This window comes from Cavia porcellus, unplaced genomic scaffold (genome assembly GCF_034190915.1).
Source record: "Cavia porcellus strain 051 isolate PalLab524CR breed Dunkin Hartley unplaced genomic scaffold, mCavPor4.1 scaffold_5, whole genome shotgun sequence".
Classification (NCBI taxonomy): Eukaryota; Metazoa; Chordata; class Mammalia; order Rodentia; family Caviidae; genus Cavia; species Cavia porcellus.
Window position 1 is genome coordinate 40809633 of NW_026947488.1, and position 15736 is coordinate 40825368.

The following is a 15736-nucleotide window of genomic DNA, read 5'->3' on the forward strand; positions in this document are numbered from 1 at the left end:
GCCTTTATTTAAGGGGGGTGTCAGTTGAAGGCACTCCGAGGAGGCAAATGTGATGTCTACCCGATGTGACATTTCAAGGGTCTGCTTGCTTCCGTTTATTCAGGTGCAGGAAGCAGAGTTACACTTGGTAAAGATTCTGTACCTCAGAACTGCTGCTAAAGTAATCAAGAAATCACGACCTCACAATGTCACCTGGGTAAGGGAGGCCTAAATTTGAGGCCTTCTGTGCCCGCTGCTATGACAGGTGGGGAATATTTAACCTGTCCCCAGATTTAGCTGCAGTTTGGGAGAGCAGGGGTTTTCCCGGTGTTTTTAGCATTATCTGGCTAATTCCCACAGGTCAGTGGAAGGAGGAAGGGGGAAATGGTACTTGGAGTCTGGGAGGAGGCAGTGATTATGGAAAGCTACAGGCCGTTTGGAACTCTGCACATTGTAAGCATATGTGTGTGTCGTGACCGAAAGGAAGCCTGTTGTTTCAAATCACAGACTTTCAAGGACAGGACTGCTTCCTGCTGCACTCTCTGGTTTGTCTGACTGGTTTACCAGGAGGCTGAACTTTGGCTACTGCTGGTGAGAGTGGGTAAGGAGTCACGCCAGGTGTGTGCAACCATTTCCGGCCTGCTCTGCCATGTGAGGTGGAGTCGACACCACTGTCACACGGCCTCTTGGGCACAGGGGTGGGTCTGTATGTGATGACCATCAACAGTTGGCTAAGCGTGTGTATAAAGGGGCAGGACAATGGCCTCTTATCCCTCAAATCTGGGTTTCAATATTTGTTCCTTCTTCTTTAACACTTCTTTCAAATATTTCTTGTTTTATGTTCCCAGACCCTTCAATGATACAGACACAAGTCAAACACGATCACACTTTAATCCTTTCAGTATACACATGAAGTATTAGAGTGATGAGATTTGACCCATGGCTTACCGTCCACTGTGGGGAAAAAGTTATTGTGCAGAAGAAATATCTTACAAGTGCATTCCTGATCCTGCCAGTGTCTTGATCAAAACTTTTACAGTTCACTTGATTTTTTCTACTGCTGTGATTTCATGCCACCAAAACCAAAGTATTTACAGTTTTCTTAACATTCTTCATGACTTCCATGGCTTGGTATACATTATTCACTCTTTGTGAAACAGAATCTCTCATTATTTGTCTACAAGATGGACATCCATTCTATAAGACACCCTGATACTACCCTGGAGGGCTCTCTCTCTGCTTTATGATTTGTACTTTGTGCCCACTGTTGGCATCTTTATATCATACTATGATTGTGCAATCTGTGCTCCTCTTTGCTCCTGGGATACGAGCTTCAACATTCCTGTTCTCACTTCCCTGTGAGCCCTCTGTAACTCGGCTGCAGTAATCACGTAAGCCAGATAAGTGAATTAAAGACTTTAGGAAATTCAGAGAAGCCTTGGTTATCATGTCCCCAGAGTGTTCAGGTTTCAAACAGACACAGGTTTTTAAAAAAGACACCAGTAGTTCCTTTCTTATCTTTTTCACCTCATTTCTCACCTTTTTTCCAGCTATGTAACCTCCCGAGGCTCCAAAGCTTTTGGTGAATGTGCCCATGTACACATCAATGTCCTCAGGATCGAGTCCAAAGTGGTCTCTGACACCCCGGCCAGTGGGGCCCACGCACCCGATACTATGCGCCTCATCCACGTAGAGGTAGGCCTTGTATTTCTTCTTGAGGGCTACAACTTCGGGCAGATTCACAATGGAACCTTCCATGCTAGGACAGAGGAAGACATGCTGGTAACTAACAAATACCTTCCAGGATGCTCCTTCAGTCTTTCCAATGCATCCCACACAGTCTGCCCCACCTCCAGTCAGGGGTGATAGGTGCATGCCATGCTTTTTTTTTCTGAAGACATATTTATGTGGCTAAGACAGTCCTTTTGGTCTCTAGAGGATGCTGGACATATCTATGCTACTTGAATAAAATAATTCATATTCAGTGAGTTGTTATAACTAATTCTCAAGTAAGGCATCAATTGACTCGATTGTTGACCACGTTTATTTGTAAAGCTAATTACTGCAACTAGGCTGACTGCTTTGGATTCCACGTATTCTGTTAGTGTTAATTAAATTGTTCCATGGACCCGCTTTGATCTACTTGCCACTGCCTGTTTGGCCAGGTCTGGCTGATCTAAATACAGTTCTTGCTGAAGATTGAAAGAGGGGATTAAAAACACACAGAATTTATTCAGGACATGGCAGTGTTAATAAAAGAATGGCCCTGAATGGCCCTGGGACCCATGTTCATTGCTCACTTTCAAATCAAATTCTTTCCTAAGACACCTGGTGGTGCAGCTTCTTTCTGTTCCTGGAACGGCATTTGGATGAGAACCAGCACCTCTGGAAAGACTGAAGATAAAATTTGCTGGGCTGCTCCTCCAGAGTCCTCTTTTGGAAAGTCTACGGTGGTGGAGAATACAGAAGCTGCCAGGGCGTGCCGGCTCCAAAGTTTGGAAAGGGCACTTTGAGGACTACTGTTACACCTCGACTCCTTTGTTTTAGACCTACATGTGTTTTATTTCTCATGATATTGTAAGTTGAAAAAAGCACTTTTATTCCTCCAGGAAAGAGAATAATAAAGTCAATAAATAGAATTAAACTTATATTTACATGACACCTCTGGATCTCAGTGGGTTTAAAAGAACTCTGGAGTATAATCAGTCCTCTGAGCACTCTGTCAGCTGTGTGTACACTACACTGGTTTGGATCCAGAGGCAAGTTCTATGGGAACACAGACTTGTACACCCACTGCCAAAGGAGCTTGTCCAACAGTTCAAGCAGCCCTTCAATTCAGTTCAAAAACTTATCAATTGAATCAGAGAATTCAACTCTCTCCTTCCTAATTGGTTTATTATATTACACATAATGTAATCTTAGCAACATGCATAAATAAGTGTTAGATTGATTTGGTCCAAACAGTCCAGCCAGTTGTACAGCTACTCAAACCAATGGAAGTTAGGAGAGTACTGGTTGGTGGGTTGGGGGTACGACATACAAAACATGTGTGCTTCACAAGTCATTTTGGATGCCTGGGTTTGGACTGTAGTGAAAGAGATATCAAATAGAGTTTCTCTTGCAGAATTTTCTTGGATTAATTTCTTGCTAAAGTTATCTCCATTTCACAGAAGGTAGCACCGCCTTCTGACTGCCTAAGCTTAGACTTAGGCCACACCATTTGCTGACTGTGAACTTGGGTGACTTTCTTTCATGATGTCCTCTGCCTCAGTATCTTTGTGTAAGCCCAGTAAGTGCAGTGATGGCACCCTATTGGTAAGATCTTTCTACCCGTGGATGGAAGTCATGCTTATAGAATGCCTGCCCCATAATGCTTGGCCAGGGACCGTTACTGCTCAGGAGAAATGCAAGAGGAGACCCTCGCAGTAAGAGGCTGAACCTGAGAAACTGGGAGCCCTTGACTTTGTCATGTTGAATTTTCTAGAAATGTGGCTCCTAGGTGTCAAACAACATAAGTGGCTACAGGCTCTCAGAATTCTAGAAGTTTCTTTACATCTTTAAAATGTTGTAAATTAGTAGCACAAACATGCTGAAAATCTGACATGCCACAAATAGCCATTCTTGGTTCTGGAGCTGAATTTGGCAGGCAGTAAAGGTAATGTGCAATAGCATTTATAGAACTCTGGGCAGCAAATTACCAATCCTTCGTTGGGGCTGCTTTGAGTCATGTTAGGAGCCTGCCCACCAGGTTTGTGCTTCCACTTCTAAGATTAATGACTCTACAGTACCGATGACTGCAGAGTCAATGCAGGGCACACAGATTCCTAGGGAGAACTCAGCTTTTATAGTTACGTCCATCTGTGCTAAGTTTTCTTTCTCTCTATGTTATCAAACTTGAATTGAACCTTTCCTTAGAGAGGGATATTAAGTCTGAAACATGCATAAAATATTATCATTCCGATGTTTTTCTGATGAACTGTTGTTAAAAAGTATCAAAAACAGGAGAAAAGAACAGCATTTTATTCTTTTTTTCCTGAATAGAAGATTGTGTTTTTAACTTCAGTAGAAAGAAAATGAATTAAATTATAATTATAGGTAAAGATAATTTGAAATTTCATGCAAGGACTTGAATTATTCCTTGATCATCAAGTTGGTGAATAATTTTTAGTATCTTTTCTATTAAACAATGTATTAGCTAAGTGACAAGGCTTTTTAAAAAAAATTCTTCTCATCATTTTTTTCCCCCCACATATAAGCCAGCTTGTATGGAAGAAATATCTTCTTGTTGGGACCAAAACAAAAAAAGAAGAGAGAGATTGAGAGAGAGAGAGAGAGAGAGAGAGAGAGAGGAATGAGGAAGAAGAGTAGGAAGGGGAGGAGGAGGAGATGGAGGTGAAAGAGGAGAAGGAGGAGAAGGATGCCTCTTAGCTGGGTGTGGTGGTGCAAACCTATAATCCCAGCACTTGGGAGGCTGAGCCAGGAGGACCATCCCAAGCTCAAGGCCAGCCTGAACATAGTTGTCTCAACAATAAAACAGAACATCACACAGAGCCAAACAAAACAAAACCAGACTCTTGCCTTTTTCTCTGGTTTTGTGTCTAAACCATAGAAACATAGGATAGAGTTTATCAATGAAATTTTCAGTCTTTAAACTTACACTTTTGGGAGGAGAATGGCTTGCTTTGACCTCATTTTTAGAATGTACGGCATTCTGAGACATTAGCATGTGTATTTTGGAAGGCCTACGTATTACTTTCTGAAACTTTGTATTCTGAAAGCTTAACTTCTACCCATGCTAATTTATGTCCCAGGTTGTTTGAGACACCCTTCTCTCATAGTATCTTTTTCAAGCATTAATAATTGATAAGAAATCTAAACTTCTGAGACACACAAACCTTCAAAAAGTTTAGGCTCTGGGTATGGATCTGGGCATGGCAGTGCACACCTGTAATCCCCGAAATCTGGGAGGCTGAGATAGGAGGATGGCAAATTTGAGCCCAGTCTTGTCACTTTAGCAACTTAGGGAGACCCTGCCTGCAAATAAAAAATAAAAAAAGGGTGGAGATATAGCTCAGAGCAAAGGCCTGAGGTTCAATCCCCAGCATCTAAAAAATCAAAATTCAAAACCAAAATCAAAAATACAAAACAAAAACACAAACAAAGCAAAAACAGTACTAAGAAAATATGTATCGTAAAATTTACAATAATGTTATTGTAATTTTAATGTCCAAATCATGGATTCACTGAACTGTAGACTGATTTTCCATCCCTCTGTTTTACAGAGGAAACTGAGGTATGAGTAGGATAATTGGAAAGGACAAGTGAGCAACTGTGTATTTTTCATATTTAGTTTCTTGGGTACAGGTAGGTAGCTTCTATTTACATCCAGCCTTTGTCTTACCAAAGCCACTGGTTTTATCTCCAGCTCTGTTACCTCATCGATCTGACCTGGGGGAAAGGTACGTTTTCCAGGTCTCTAAGCCTGTGTCCTCACGTTAGCAGTAATTTGAGGGTTTATGGGAGGCTTATTCAAACCTGCTCGTGGGAAGTGTATATACATGGGTAATGTCTTCCAGTGTTCTCTGCCCTCTGGACAGATGAAGAACAAACAGCCTTGTTAGTTAAGCAGCCTCTTGGCTTCCAAACTGCAATTTTCTCAAGTGACAACAAGCAAATCTCAGGATGAAGATGACCCACCTCTTTCTTGTTTCCTATAGCTGAGGCTGGTGTCATCTTATATGATCTCATTTAATATTTACAAAAGGGCCCTACGGAGGATTCTCAGCCATAGACAGGCACACGGAGCTATGAACCCAGTCCCAGACCTGCCTCTGAATCTTTTTTTTTTTTCGTTTTTACTGGTACCGGGGGTCGAACTCACGACTGCCTGCTTCCAAGGCAGGCACTTATGCCGCTGAGCTAAATCCCCAGTCTCCCTGCCTCCGAATCTTGACTCTTCTATATTACACATAAAGATAGCAGCACCTGTTGATGATGACATTATCATTGTTGTTATTATCATTACTTTTTTGCAGTCTTACGCTTTTCTTAGTCTTGATACCTAGGTTTTCCTATCTTGAAAATAGCTTCAAACTTTCCAGTTTGGCTATTATGTGTTCTTTTTTTTTTTTTTTGAATTATGAATAAATTGTTGCATGTGAACTCTCTACAAAGGTAGTATTTTGCCCACAAGCAAGAGAAAAACACCAATTGGTTAAAATTCAAAGGAAGCTTTGGGCAATTATCAACCAAGTGTATGCCCTTAATATACTTCTCAAAAGCAGAAGTGTATTTGTGGACTATTAATTTCACATTTTTTAACCTGGGCCCTTTGGAATTTCATCTTTTGGTGTAGCTGTGAGCTGGAACAGTCTTATGAAATCTTTCCCACTGAGATGCAGCTCTCTGCAACTCCACTTAAGCTAGCTTGATTTTACAGATGTAAAACAGGTTCCACTGAGCCTGGTGACAAGGCTCTCTGTGAACAAAGAGTGTCAGGTCATTCAGAGCCACAGTTCCTCAATAGTTTTTTCTTTTTTTTACTGTAATAAATTTTCAACCACTTTTAACGCTCACTGTATATTCCTACATGGTGCGTGTTGTTGGGGCTGACCATATGAGGAGATACCAAGTAGTAGAGAAATCAGATGGGATAAAAGAAATCTTTCTGCCAAGTGACATACATAGAAAATGAGACTTTGTCTAAACCTTGGAATGAATAAGCTGATGTAATAGATTGCACCCCAAGATTGTTGCTTGAAAATCTTTCCACCCTGTATGAGGTGAAAATGAAAATTATAGTGAATGTTTAAATTACAAAAATTTTTACAGGAGAAGGCACATTGCCTTTAATCCCTCCTAAAATACCCCCACCTTGCTTGGAACACACTCTCCCATCCTTCTTGTCACCTCCTGAAGCCTTTCTGGAAGTCTTCTGTTCTGAGTGTCCTTAGTGTGTTGTCATGGTCACCTTGATGTCCTGAACCCATTAAAAACCTTTATCTTTCACAGTTATTTTGACTTTGGGGAGGAGCCAGAAATTCTGTGGTGCCAGATTTGGTGGAAAACGTGGAGGAGGTCACACATGTTTTTATAAGCTTGCTTTTCCAATGGGTGGCATCTGACAATGGCATTCACCTTATTTTTCATCATGTTCCACAAAGACACTCATGAAGAAGGACTTCCAGAACTGTACCAAAAAGTGGCAGGGATAATGGGATCAGTGTGTCCAGAGCAAGTGGGGTTAATGGCAATAGTTTTTTCTTTTTTTTTACTGTAATAAATTTTCAAAACTTTTAATGCTCACTGGCAATAGCTTTTTCATTTTTCTTTTTTTTACTGTAAAAAATTTTCAAAACTTTTAACGCTCACTGTATATTCATACATGGTGCGTGTTGTTGGGGCTGACCATATGAGGGGATACCAAGTAGTAGAGAAATCAGGTACTAGAAATTTGAAAGGTCCACTTTGCAGCACCACATCAGCACTGAGGATATCCAGCTGTCGGGTGATTGGCAGTAGAGTTAAAATGAAAATGATACCAACTATGATCATGATTATTATTTTAAATTTGGGAGAATCCATCCCTCTACTGGGAGGTGCATTTAATCTGTTACTTGCTACTCATGTAACACAGTTAGGGGCTGATGCGAGTGACTAGGGGAAAGAAAGGCTGTATCTGCTCTCAGGTTTCTTTTGCAGCCATCCTCCTCCAGTTAGGAAGCTTAAATAGCCCTTTCTTCCTTCCTTTTTAATATCTGTTACTTTCTATACTTTTGTCATCAAGAATATCTTCCTTGCTTCCCTTAACATCAGGATTGTTTGAGCACCGATTGAAGAGTGGGCACTCTCAGATCCCGTTTCTTTGGTTTATGAGCTAAGGCACTCAGCAGAAGACATGTTTGGATTCAATTTTCATTTTAGTGATGATAAGCAACTCAGATAGAGCAGCACACAAATTCAATCCCCACCCACAAGGTAAAAGTGAAACTTGAAATGGAGTAGTGGGTGCAAACTGGACCTTCAATATATCTCTAGTTGCTAAGATTATTCTGCTCCCCAGCTCTGGAGAAAGAAATGTACTCAGAGTTAATTTCTGAAGCACACAGTCAGGCTTTCTGTTTTTTGCTGCCAATCATTGGCTAAGTTCATGCAGCAGTTGGTGGCTTGCTGTGCTTCCCAGCAAAGTGCCCAGTTAGCAAATCAGGGCTGCCCATGAGAACACTTACGATAGGCACAAAGGTAAGAAATATTCTGACAAAAAAATAGCACAGCCATAAAAGGTCTTTGAAACTCTGAGGCAGCCAAAGGTAAAGAATCAACCCAAGTTAGCAACACATTCTGAGGACATTTATGGGAGGGCATTAAAAACATGCCAGCCTTCAAGTCTAGAGCATATGGGCAGAGTAATCACAAAGATGGGATGCCCATGACTTGGCTACTCTTTTTAGTAGTAGACTTAGGTTCCTCCATAATTTTTATGTTGGACTCATTTTTTCATGTACCTGGGAAAGACCAGCCTTCCCCCCACTGGTCAACTTGTGTGGGCATCAGAATGTTTACATGCCTCCAGCTGGTTCAATACCTGTAGACACCTTCCACCAGGATGAGAATCTTTCTCCAAGCCCTTCCGGTTCGAGGCTGGCCATAGATGACAGCATCTCTCAGGAGCTTCTCTAGGCATTGCATGTCTTTAAATAATAACAGAAAAGAAATTGAGTCATGAGAGATATTTTTTTCTCCTCCACAAAGAAGCATCTTATCTTTATGTTTGTACTCAGACTCAAAACTTTCAGAGAAGCAAATAAGAACTACAGAATACCTGGAGAAGGGAGAGGCCTACTCTCTTGTAGAACATAACTCTGGCAAGATGAAAAACTGGGCTTGTATAGGTAGGTGGGATCAATTCCATTAAAAGCACATAGTTTCACTTCCAGGAGAACATGGCGGACAGATAACAGCAGCTATGGAGGCTCTCTGAGATACCCAGCTTAGAATCCAGGAATGGTGCGGTGTTAGGAGTTCTAAGCAAGGGAAGATATACCCTGCCGACCCAGGAATGAACTAAGCTGAGAGAAACCAACTGGAAATGCAATCCCATTGCTATAATCAGAACAGATAAAATCTCAGCATGGAAGCTGGAACCTGCCCCTCTGGAAGCTGTGATTTGAATTTCCTGCTGCTGCTGCTGCTGCGTCCAAATTGTCACAACAGGAAGAGAGACTCGTGAAAGCTCTGAGAGTGGGAATCGGTGAACGGAGTTGAGAGTGGGACTGGCGGGGAGCCCTGCATGACCAGCAGTGAGTGAGAGAAACGGGGACCCTTCCATAGATTAGGAGGCTCCAAAAGAGGACATTCTGGGACTGGGCAGGCAAGCCGGAGCAGGATGTTGCAGTGACTTTCATCACATATTCCCCTCTAAAGCGGGATTGGTGTAGAGCGCTTGGCCTGGGTGATGCCGCTGACTAAGACCCAGTAGGCTAGCCCAAACCAGGTCCCAGCACCTGGTGGTGCACCCTAGCAGTGAAGCCTTCAGTAAGTTGACCTAGAGGGGTGGGCCCAGCAGAGGCTGCACAGGTCTGTGTCTCCCTAGTACACTGCAGTGGGCAGGAACACCTAGTCAGTGCAATTCAAACAAACTGTAACTGACAAAGAAAAAAACTGGGCCTCCTATATACGCTTGTATGGAAGGAGCATAAAGTATGGGAAGAGGGAGCAACAAGAAAGGGTCCTCAGTCCCCAATCCTGAGAACACTGATCCAGGAAAGGTAAATGCAAAGGAGAATGAGGACAGAAAACGTGCACTATCAGACACAGCACCAATAGACATAAAGCGATATCTCCGGAGCCTCAGAGATGAGTTCAAAAGTGACGTATTTAATGAAATAAAGCAAGATATAAGTAGAATAGTTAGAGAAATGCTAAGCACCACCCAAGAAAAAACAGATGGTGGAATGGAAAAACAGAAAAAAAGGGGAGAATTGTTTGATGGAGAAAATAGAGAAAACATAGAATACGTGAAGCAGGTTCAAAGAGATTACCAGGAAACTAAAAACTCTATTGAAAACTGGCATAACAGCTTGAAATAAACTAAGGATAGGTTATCTGAACTGGAGGACAGATTTGCAATGTGGGAGCATGAAATGAAAAACTTGTTAAAAATAACAAGGAAACAAACAGCAATAACACAAAGGCTAGAAGATGATAAGAGGATCTATAACTTAAGAATTAAGAACATAAAAGAAGTAGGGACACAAACAAATGAACGACAAAAGCTATTCACGGAAATAATCCAGAAGAATTTCCCTAATTTAGCAAAAGGTAAAGATACTCAGATATATGAGGCATACAGTACCCCAGTCACCTACAACCCAAACAGAGATACACCCAGGGATATAATAATCAAAATTCCAGAAATCCAATATAAGAACAGAATATTAAAAGCCATCAGAGACAAGAAACAGATCACTTACAAGGGAACACCTATCAGAATTACAGCAGACTTCTCAGTACAAACCATCAAATTACGAAGAGCGTGGGGGGAAATAAAGCTTTGAAAGATAATAACCTCCAGCCAAGATTGATATATCCTGCACAATTGTCCCTCAAAATTGATGGAAAAACAAGGTGCTTCTTGGATAAAGAGGAACTAGGGGAATTTGCAACCACCAGTTCAACTCTACAGAGAATACTGTAGGATAGTCTAAAAAAGAAAAATACCAAGATTCCAGAAACAGTGGCAGAGAGGCCACAATGAATGGAGCAGAAAGCAAAATGAAGAAGACAAACTGACAACAAATGACAGAAAAAGAGCTCAACAGAAATGAGGCAGAGAAAGTTGGATGGTAGGAACAGCTATTTTGGAGAAAACAAGACATCATAATAGCTAGTGCTGATTTAGTATCATCTTGTCTTGAAGTCCCTTCAAGCTTTTATTCTTCTGTCTCCATCAGTCTTAACAGGTTATATCTTATTGGATTTTATTACTTGTGATAATATAAACAAAAATATTTATAGACAAGGGGATTATACAGAAACCATTGTTCATTTTCTGATAGTTGGTTCTAAATACCCTGTAATACTGTCATTTTCTTGAATGGTTTTACATAGTCTTGATATGTTTGGTGCCACAGTATATGAAGTTATACTCAAAAATTTCAAGGAAAGAGACACTACGGTAACTACTTTTATGTCAGGATATTTGTGGTGAAACACCATTTTGCTTAAATGGTTATGTTTTGACCTGCGCTGTTTTGTTGTTATGCCCTCTTTTATCTCAACCTCCTTTTTAAAATTATTTACTTTTTTATTTTTATCTTTCTAATTAAGGGAAAATAAATAAAAATAGCAGGATATATTATGGTAACCCACTTTGATTTCCTATTAACTTGATTTGAAACCCTGTATTGCTCTCACCATCTTGTTTTGACTGATTTTCCCCTATTCTGCTTTGCTTGATAGTACCAAGTTCAAAAGTATAGGCAACAAATGTGAAGACAATAAGATTCATTATGACGCCCATTCTGGTTGACTATTATCTTCTTTTGAAGTCCTGTAATGTCTCCAATGTTTTGGTTTTATTCTTTACTGTTTTGTTCAATTTTATTATAACTGATGATATAGGCAATTCTTTTTAAGATAGCAAGAGGCATTATGGTAACCATTGTTGATCAACCTTGTATTTTGTTTTTACACTATGTATTATGTCCATCCTTTTGATTTGACTGACTCTGTTCTGTTATGTCACATTTGGTTTCACTTCTTCAAAAAAAAAGTAATAAGAACCGTGGCAGTAATAAAACCCCAAATGTGTAATTGTCATTGTACAAAACAGAGGAAAAGAAAGTGCTCTAAAGGACATAACTGCATGTATATTTAAGTGTATAAGATAGATAACCATATTACTGAGTTTTGTTTGATCACTGAACAGAACTGTTTGCAATCTCACTGTTTGAAAGTCCACTTTATATGCTTTAATTTTGTAACTTGAACAACTACTTCTAAGATGACAATATGTAATCTATTAACTAGTGATTTCCTACTGTTTATTTTTTCTGAAATTCTGTATAACTTGTACCCCTTTTCTGCTTTTTTTCCTCTCCTTAAATAAAATTAAAAAAAAAGCACATAGTTTCCTAGAGTCATGTAAGGTTTTCCTCTCCTGCCTTGGAGAGCTTGAAATTCTACACTGAATGCATCTCTTCGGCTGACGCTTTCTTCCTAGAATAAGGTGACCCCTGAGAGCTCACTTAGGTGCCACTAATGAATGTGGGTGAGCGGCAGCCTTGCTGACAGGGGTCTCCCTCCCCTGTCTTGGCACTCTCCCATCTCAGACTCCGAAGGAGTCAGTCTTCTCATACAGGGCATTTGGAGAACTGAGCCCTGCTTGTGTCCCAGTCACCCCACTGAGCCCATTTTCGTCCATTTTAATGCTCACAGGAACCTCCTGGAGAAGAAATCTCCGTTTGCGGTTCAGAAAATGGAAACACAGGTCTGTGACCATGGATGGCAGCCAGGATTTGTTCTGGGATCCCCATTTGTAAAGACTACTCATTATTGCCTTTGGTGAAAGCCACGGTGGCTTCCTCTCCAACTCCACGGTGCTGTGAAACAAGGAAGGGTGTGTGTCTGCAGAACATCCGTGTTAGCTTTCAGTGCAAACTCGGACAACCACTAGGGAAGCCAGCATGGAGATTCCTCAGAAAACTAAAACTACAAATTCCATTTGGCCCAGCTATTCGTTTTCAACATATCTTCCCAGAACACTTAAAGACATCATGTGACAGTGATCCATGCTTGCCCATGTGTATCGCAGCACAGTTCATAGCTAAACCTTGGAAGTAGCCCATGTGTCCATCGAGATGTAAGTGGATAAGGGAAATGTTACACACAGCGGAGTACTACTCCATTATAAGGACCCATAAACGTGACCGCAATGTTAAGGGAAATAAGTCAGACACACAAGCTGAAACATCGCCTGGTTTCTCCTATGTGAAAAAGCCAAAATATAAAGAAACAACAAGACAAAAAATCATAGGAGATAGGGAGATAGATGTTTCTCTGATGGGAAGGGGTTAAGAGGTGGAGGGAGAGGGAAGAAAGGGGAGAGTTGGCTGAAGGCGTTAAGATGTGCTTAGTGATATGGAAAAAGTGCCTAGGCTGCTCTTCTGGTGCTTGAATGGCCCCTGGAGAGGAAGGGAGACAACTGGGCATGTTTAAGCCCGTCTACCTTCTGTTGAAAGTGAGATATGAGTACTAATTATTGGGTGCCACTGAGGTCCCTGTGTTCATTTTTCAATAGTATTTACCTAATATGATCTCAAAAGGTAACCTCTCCTTAGCCTCTGCTCCTCCCTCTGACACAGTTTCTCAGTGTTCTCCTACACAGTCTTGGGCTTTCCTGTATGCCTGTGTGTCTGTGTGGAGAATTCCTACTCATCCCTCAAAACACAATTTAAACCCTCCTGGTCAATAATATAGTACAATTTCTCTTTGGTATCTCTCGTAACTCGTCTATCCTTAGTACTCAGCCCATAGCTCATTATTGGCTTTTATAATTCTCCATGGAGGGCAGAGATTTTCTCTTGTGTTAATACTGAATGATAGAATCAATTTCCTCTTCATGGGAAAAGAATGTAGACCCGCAGAGAGAAGAGAGAATTCCACTTTTAGAGATAAATAGGAATTATTAGAAAGAATGAGTGCCTCCTGTCTGCAATAATAATTTAATAACTTGCTTATTTTTGTTCCAGACAGGCCCCTCTTTAAGTAGTCGCGAGCCTATTTTAGAGATATTTCATCATTAGCCACTAGATGGCAGCAAAAGAAACAGAAAGCAGCTTCCCCGGTTTGGAATTGCCAAGGTGGAGACCTTGTTTTCCCTTCGCTTTAGTCTGAGGGTCTAAAATGTTGAAGAAACCCATGTGACCAGAAGAACTAGTCTCTTTTTAAAACGAGATAATAAGACATCAACAATGACTACCATAATGTCTCGTTTTCTTCAAAATAGCTGCCCACATCATCAGACATAATAAAATAAAAAAAAACCAAGACAGAATAAAACGAAACCTAACAAAACTATGAGAATGATACAAGATAATAGGAATTCAGAACAAGACAATAGGAAATTAACAATTTTAGCCCTTTCCTCTCTTATCACTTTCGTAATATCTATTGTGCATTAGGATCCCCCTGACTCCTTCAGTTTTTTGTGCTAGGAGATAACATGATGTTCACCCATGTGAGTCTGAGCCATTTTACCCGTGAGTATGATCTCAAGTTGGATCCATTTACCTAAAAGAACCTCAAGATTATCATTGTAGCTGGGTAGCTTTCCACTATATGAAAATGCCGTATCTTTCTTATCCATTCTGCAGTTAATTGGCAAGTTATCCCTGCTTGTTTCTGGTTTCCTGTCACATGCAACAATTGTTTTCTCTCTTTTGACTTTTGGTTTGTGAATTTCTTTTGAATTAAATGTGTTTCTTATATACAGCATATTGATGGATCTTATTTCTTGATCCACTCTTCTTGGTTTTTTTTTATTGGTGAATTGAAGCCATGTGCATTAATAGCTACAACTGATGTAGGAAGTGGTTGTATGGAGAACAATTAGAATTAGGACATGGGATTTATAATATTATCTTATGATGGTCACCCAGAGTTAATACAAGGAAGTTCAGGAAATCTATCCACAACACTAAAGCCCCAGAATATTCAACCAAGGGCCTGGATCCCACAGCAATGTCCTGCATGAGTTCAGATGAAGACCCAGAGCTCGTGACAATGCTTCTCACGAATCCAACTGGAGTCCAGAGCCCACAAGAAGGACTCATGCCAGTCTCTTTTATGGACCCATGCCGGGAAGGCTCAAAGGTCAGTGGTGGAAGCTAGAAAGTCTATGCTGATAGGTTGAGAGAGTTCTATGCTAGAGCTGAGAAGTCATGCTCATAATAAAGACTAGCGCTGCCCTGAAAAGCACACAGCCTTCCTCAGCAACATGGAGGCTACAAGCTCCTCCCATGACAAGCACAGTCAAGTACCTGCCAGGAAGCCAGCTTGATGAGTTTATCCTGAAGACCAAGCAGCACATGTCTTCCTCTCCAGAGCCAGGAAGCAATGCTTGATGTGAGGGCCAGAGCTTCTCCAGGAGAACCAATGGCTCAAACAGCAACATGCAGGAGAACTCACAATGCCTCAATGTGTCAATGCCTCAACACCTCCTTCTGCACATCTCTATTTATGCTGGCAACTTCCTCAGGTGGAACATCTGCACTCAGTGCCCTGCTGATTTAATTCTGCTGGCGTTAAGTTGACCACCAGTTTTTAATCTATAACAACTGGAATACATTGGCTCATCTCTGCCATGCTATCCTCCTACTGTTGGCACCCCCATTTCCACTTCATTCAATTGCCTGCCCTCTCTGCTGCTGTTTTTGGAACTGTGATCCTCTTTATCTCTCTCTAGAATATCCTTCAGCATTCTCTGCAGGGCTGGTTGGGTGGTCATGAATTCCTTCAGTTGTTCTTTATCATAGAAGTGTTTTATTTTTCCCATCAACTTTGAAAGACAGTTTTTCAGGGTACATCAATCTGGGTTGGAAATTGTTTTCTTTCAGGATTTGAAACACTTCACTCTAAGCTCTCCTTGACTTGATGGTTTGTGTTGAGAAGTCTGCCATGACTCTGATGGGTTTTCCTTTATAGGTGGCCTATTTCCTTTCTCTAACAGCCTTTTAATATTCTGTTCTTGTGTTGA

At 41.0% G+C, this 15736-nt stretch overlaps 1 protein-coding gene across 1 annotated transcript in view; it reads right to left on the reverse strand.

Annotated features, from left to right (window-relative positions):
• Positions 1–15736, reverse strand: part of Sptlc3 (serine palmitoyltransferase long chain base subunit 3) — a 148627-nt gene that overhangs the window by 38666 nt on the left and 94225 nt on the right. The window contains exons 8-9 of the mRNA XM_063248687.1: positions 8564–8669; positions 1519–1738 (exon numbers count right to left, since the gene is read on the reverse strand). Coding sequence (XP_063104757.1) covers positions 1519–1738; positions 8564–8669 — 326 coding nt within the window. The remainder of the gene's footprint in view (positions 1–1518; positions 1739–8563; positions 8670–15736) is intronic.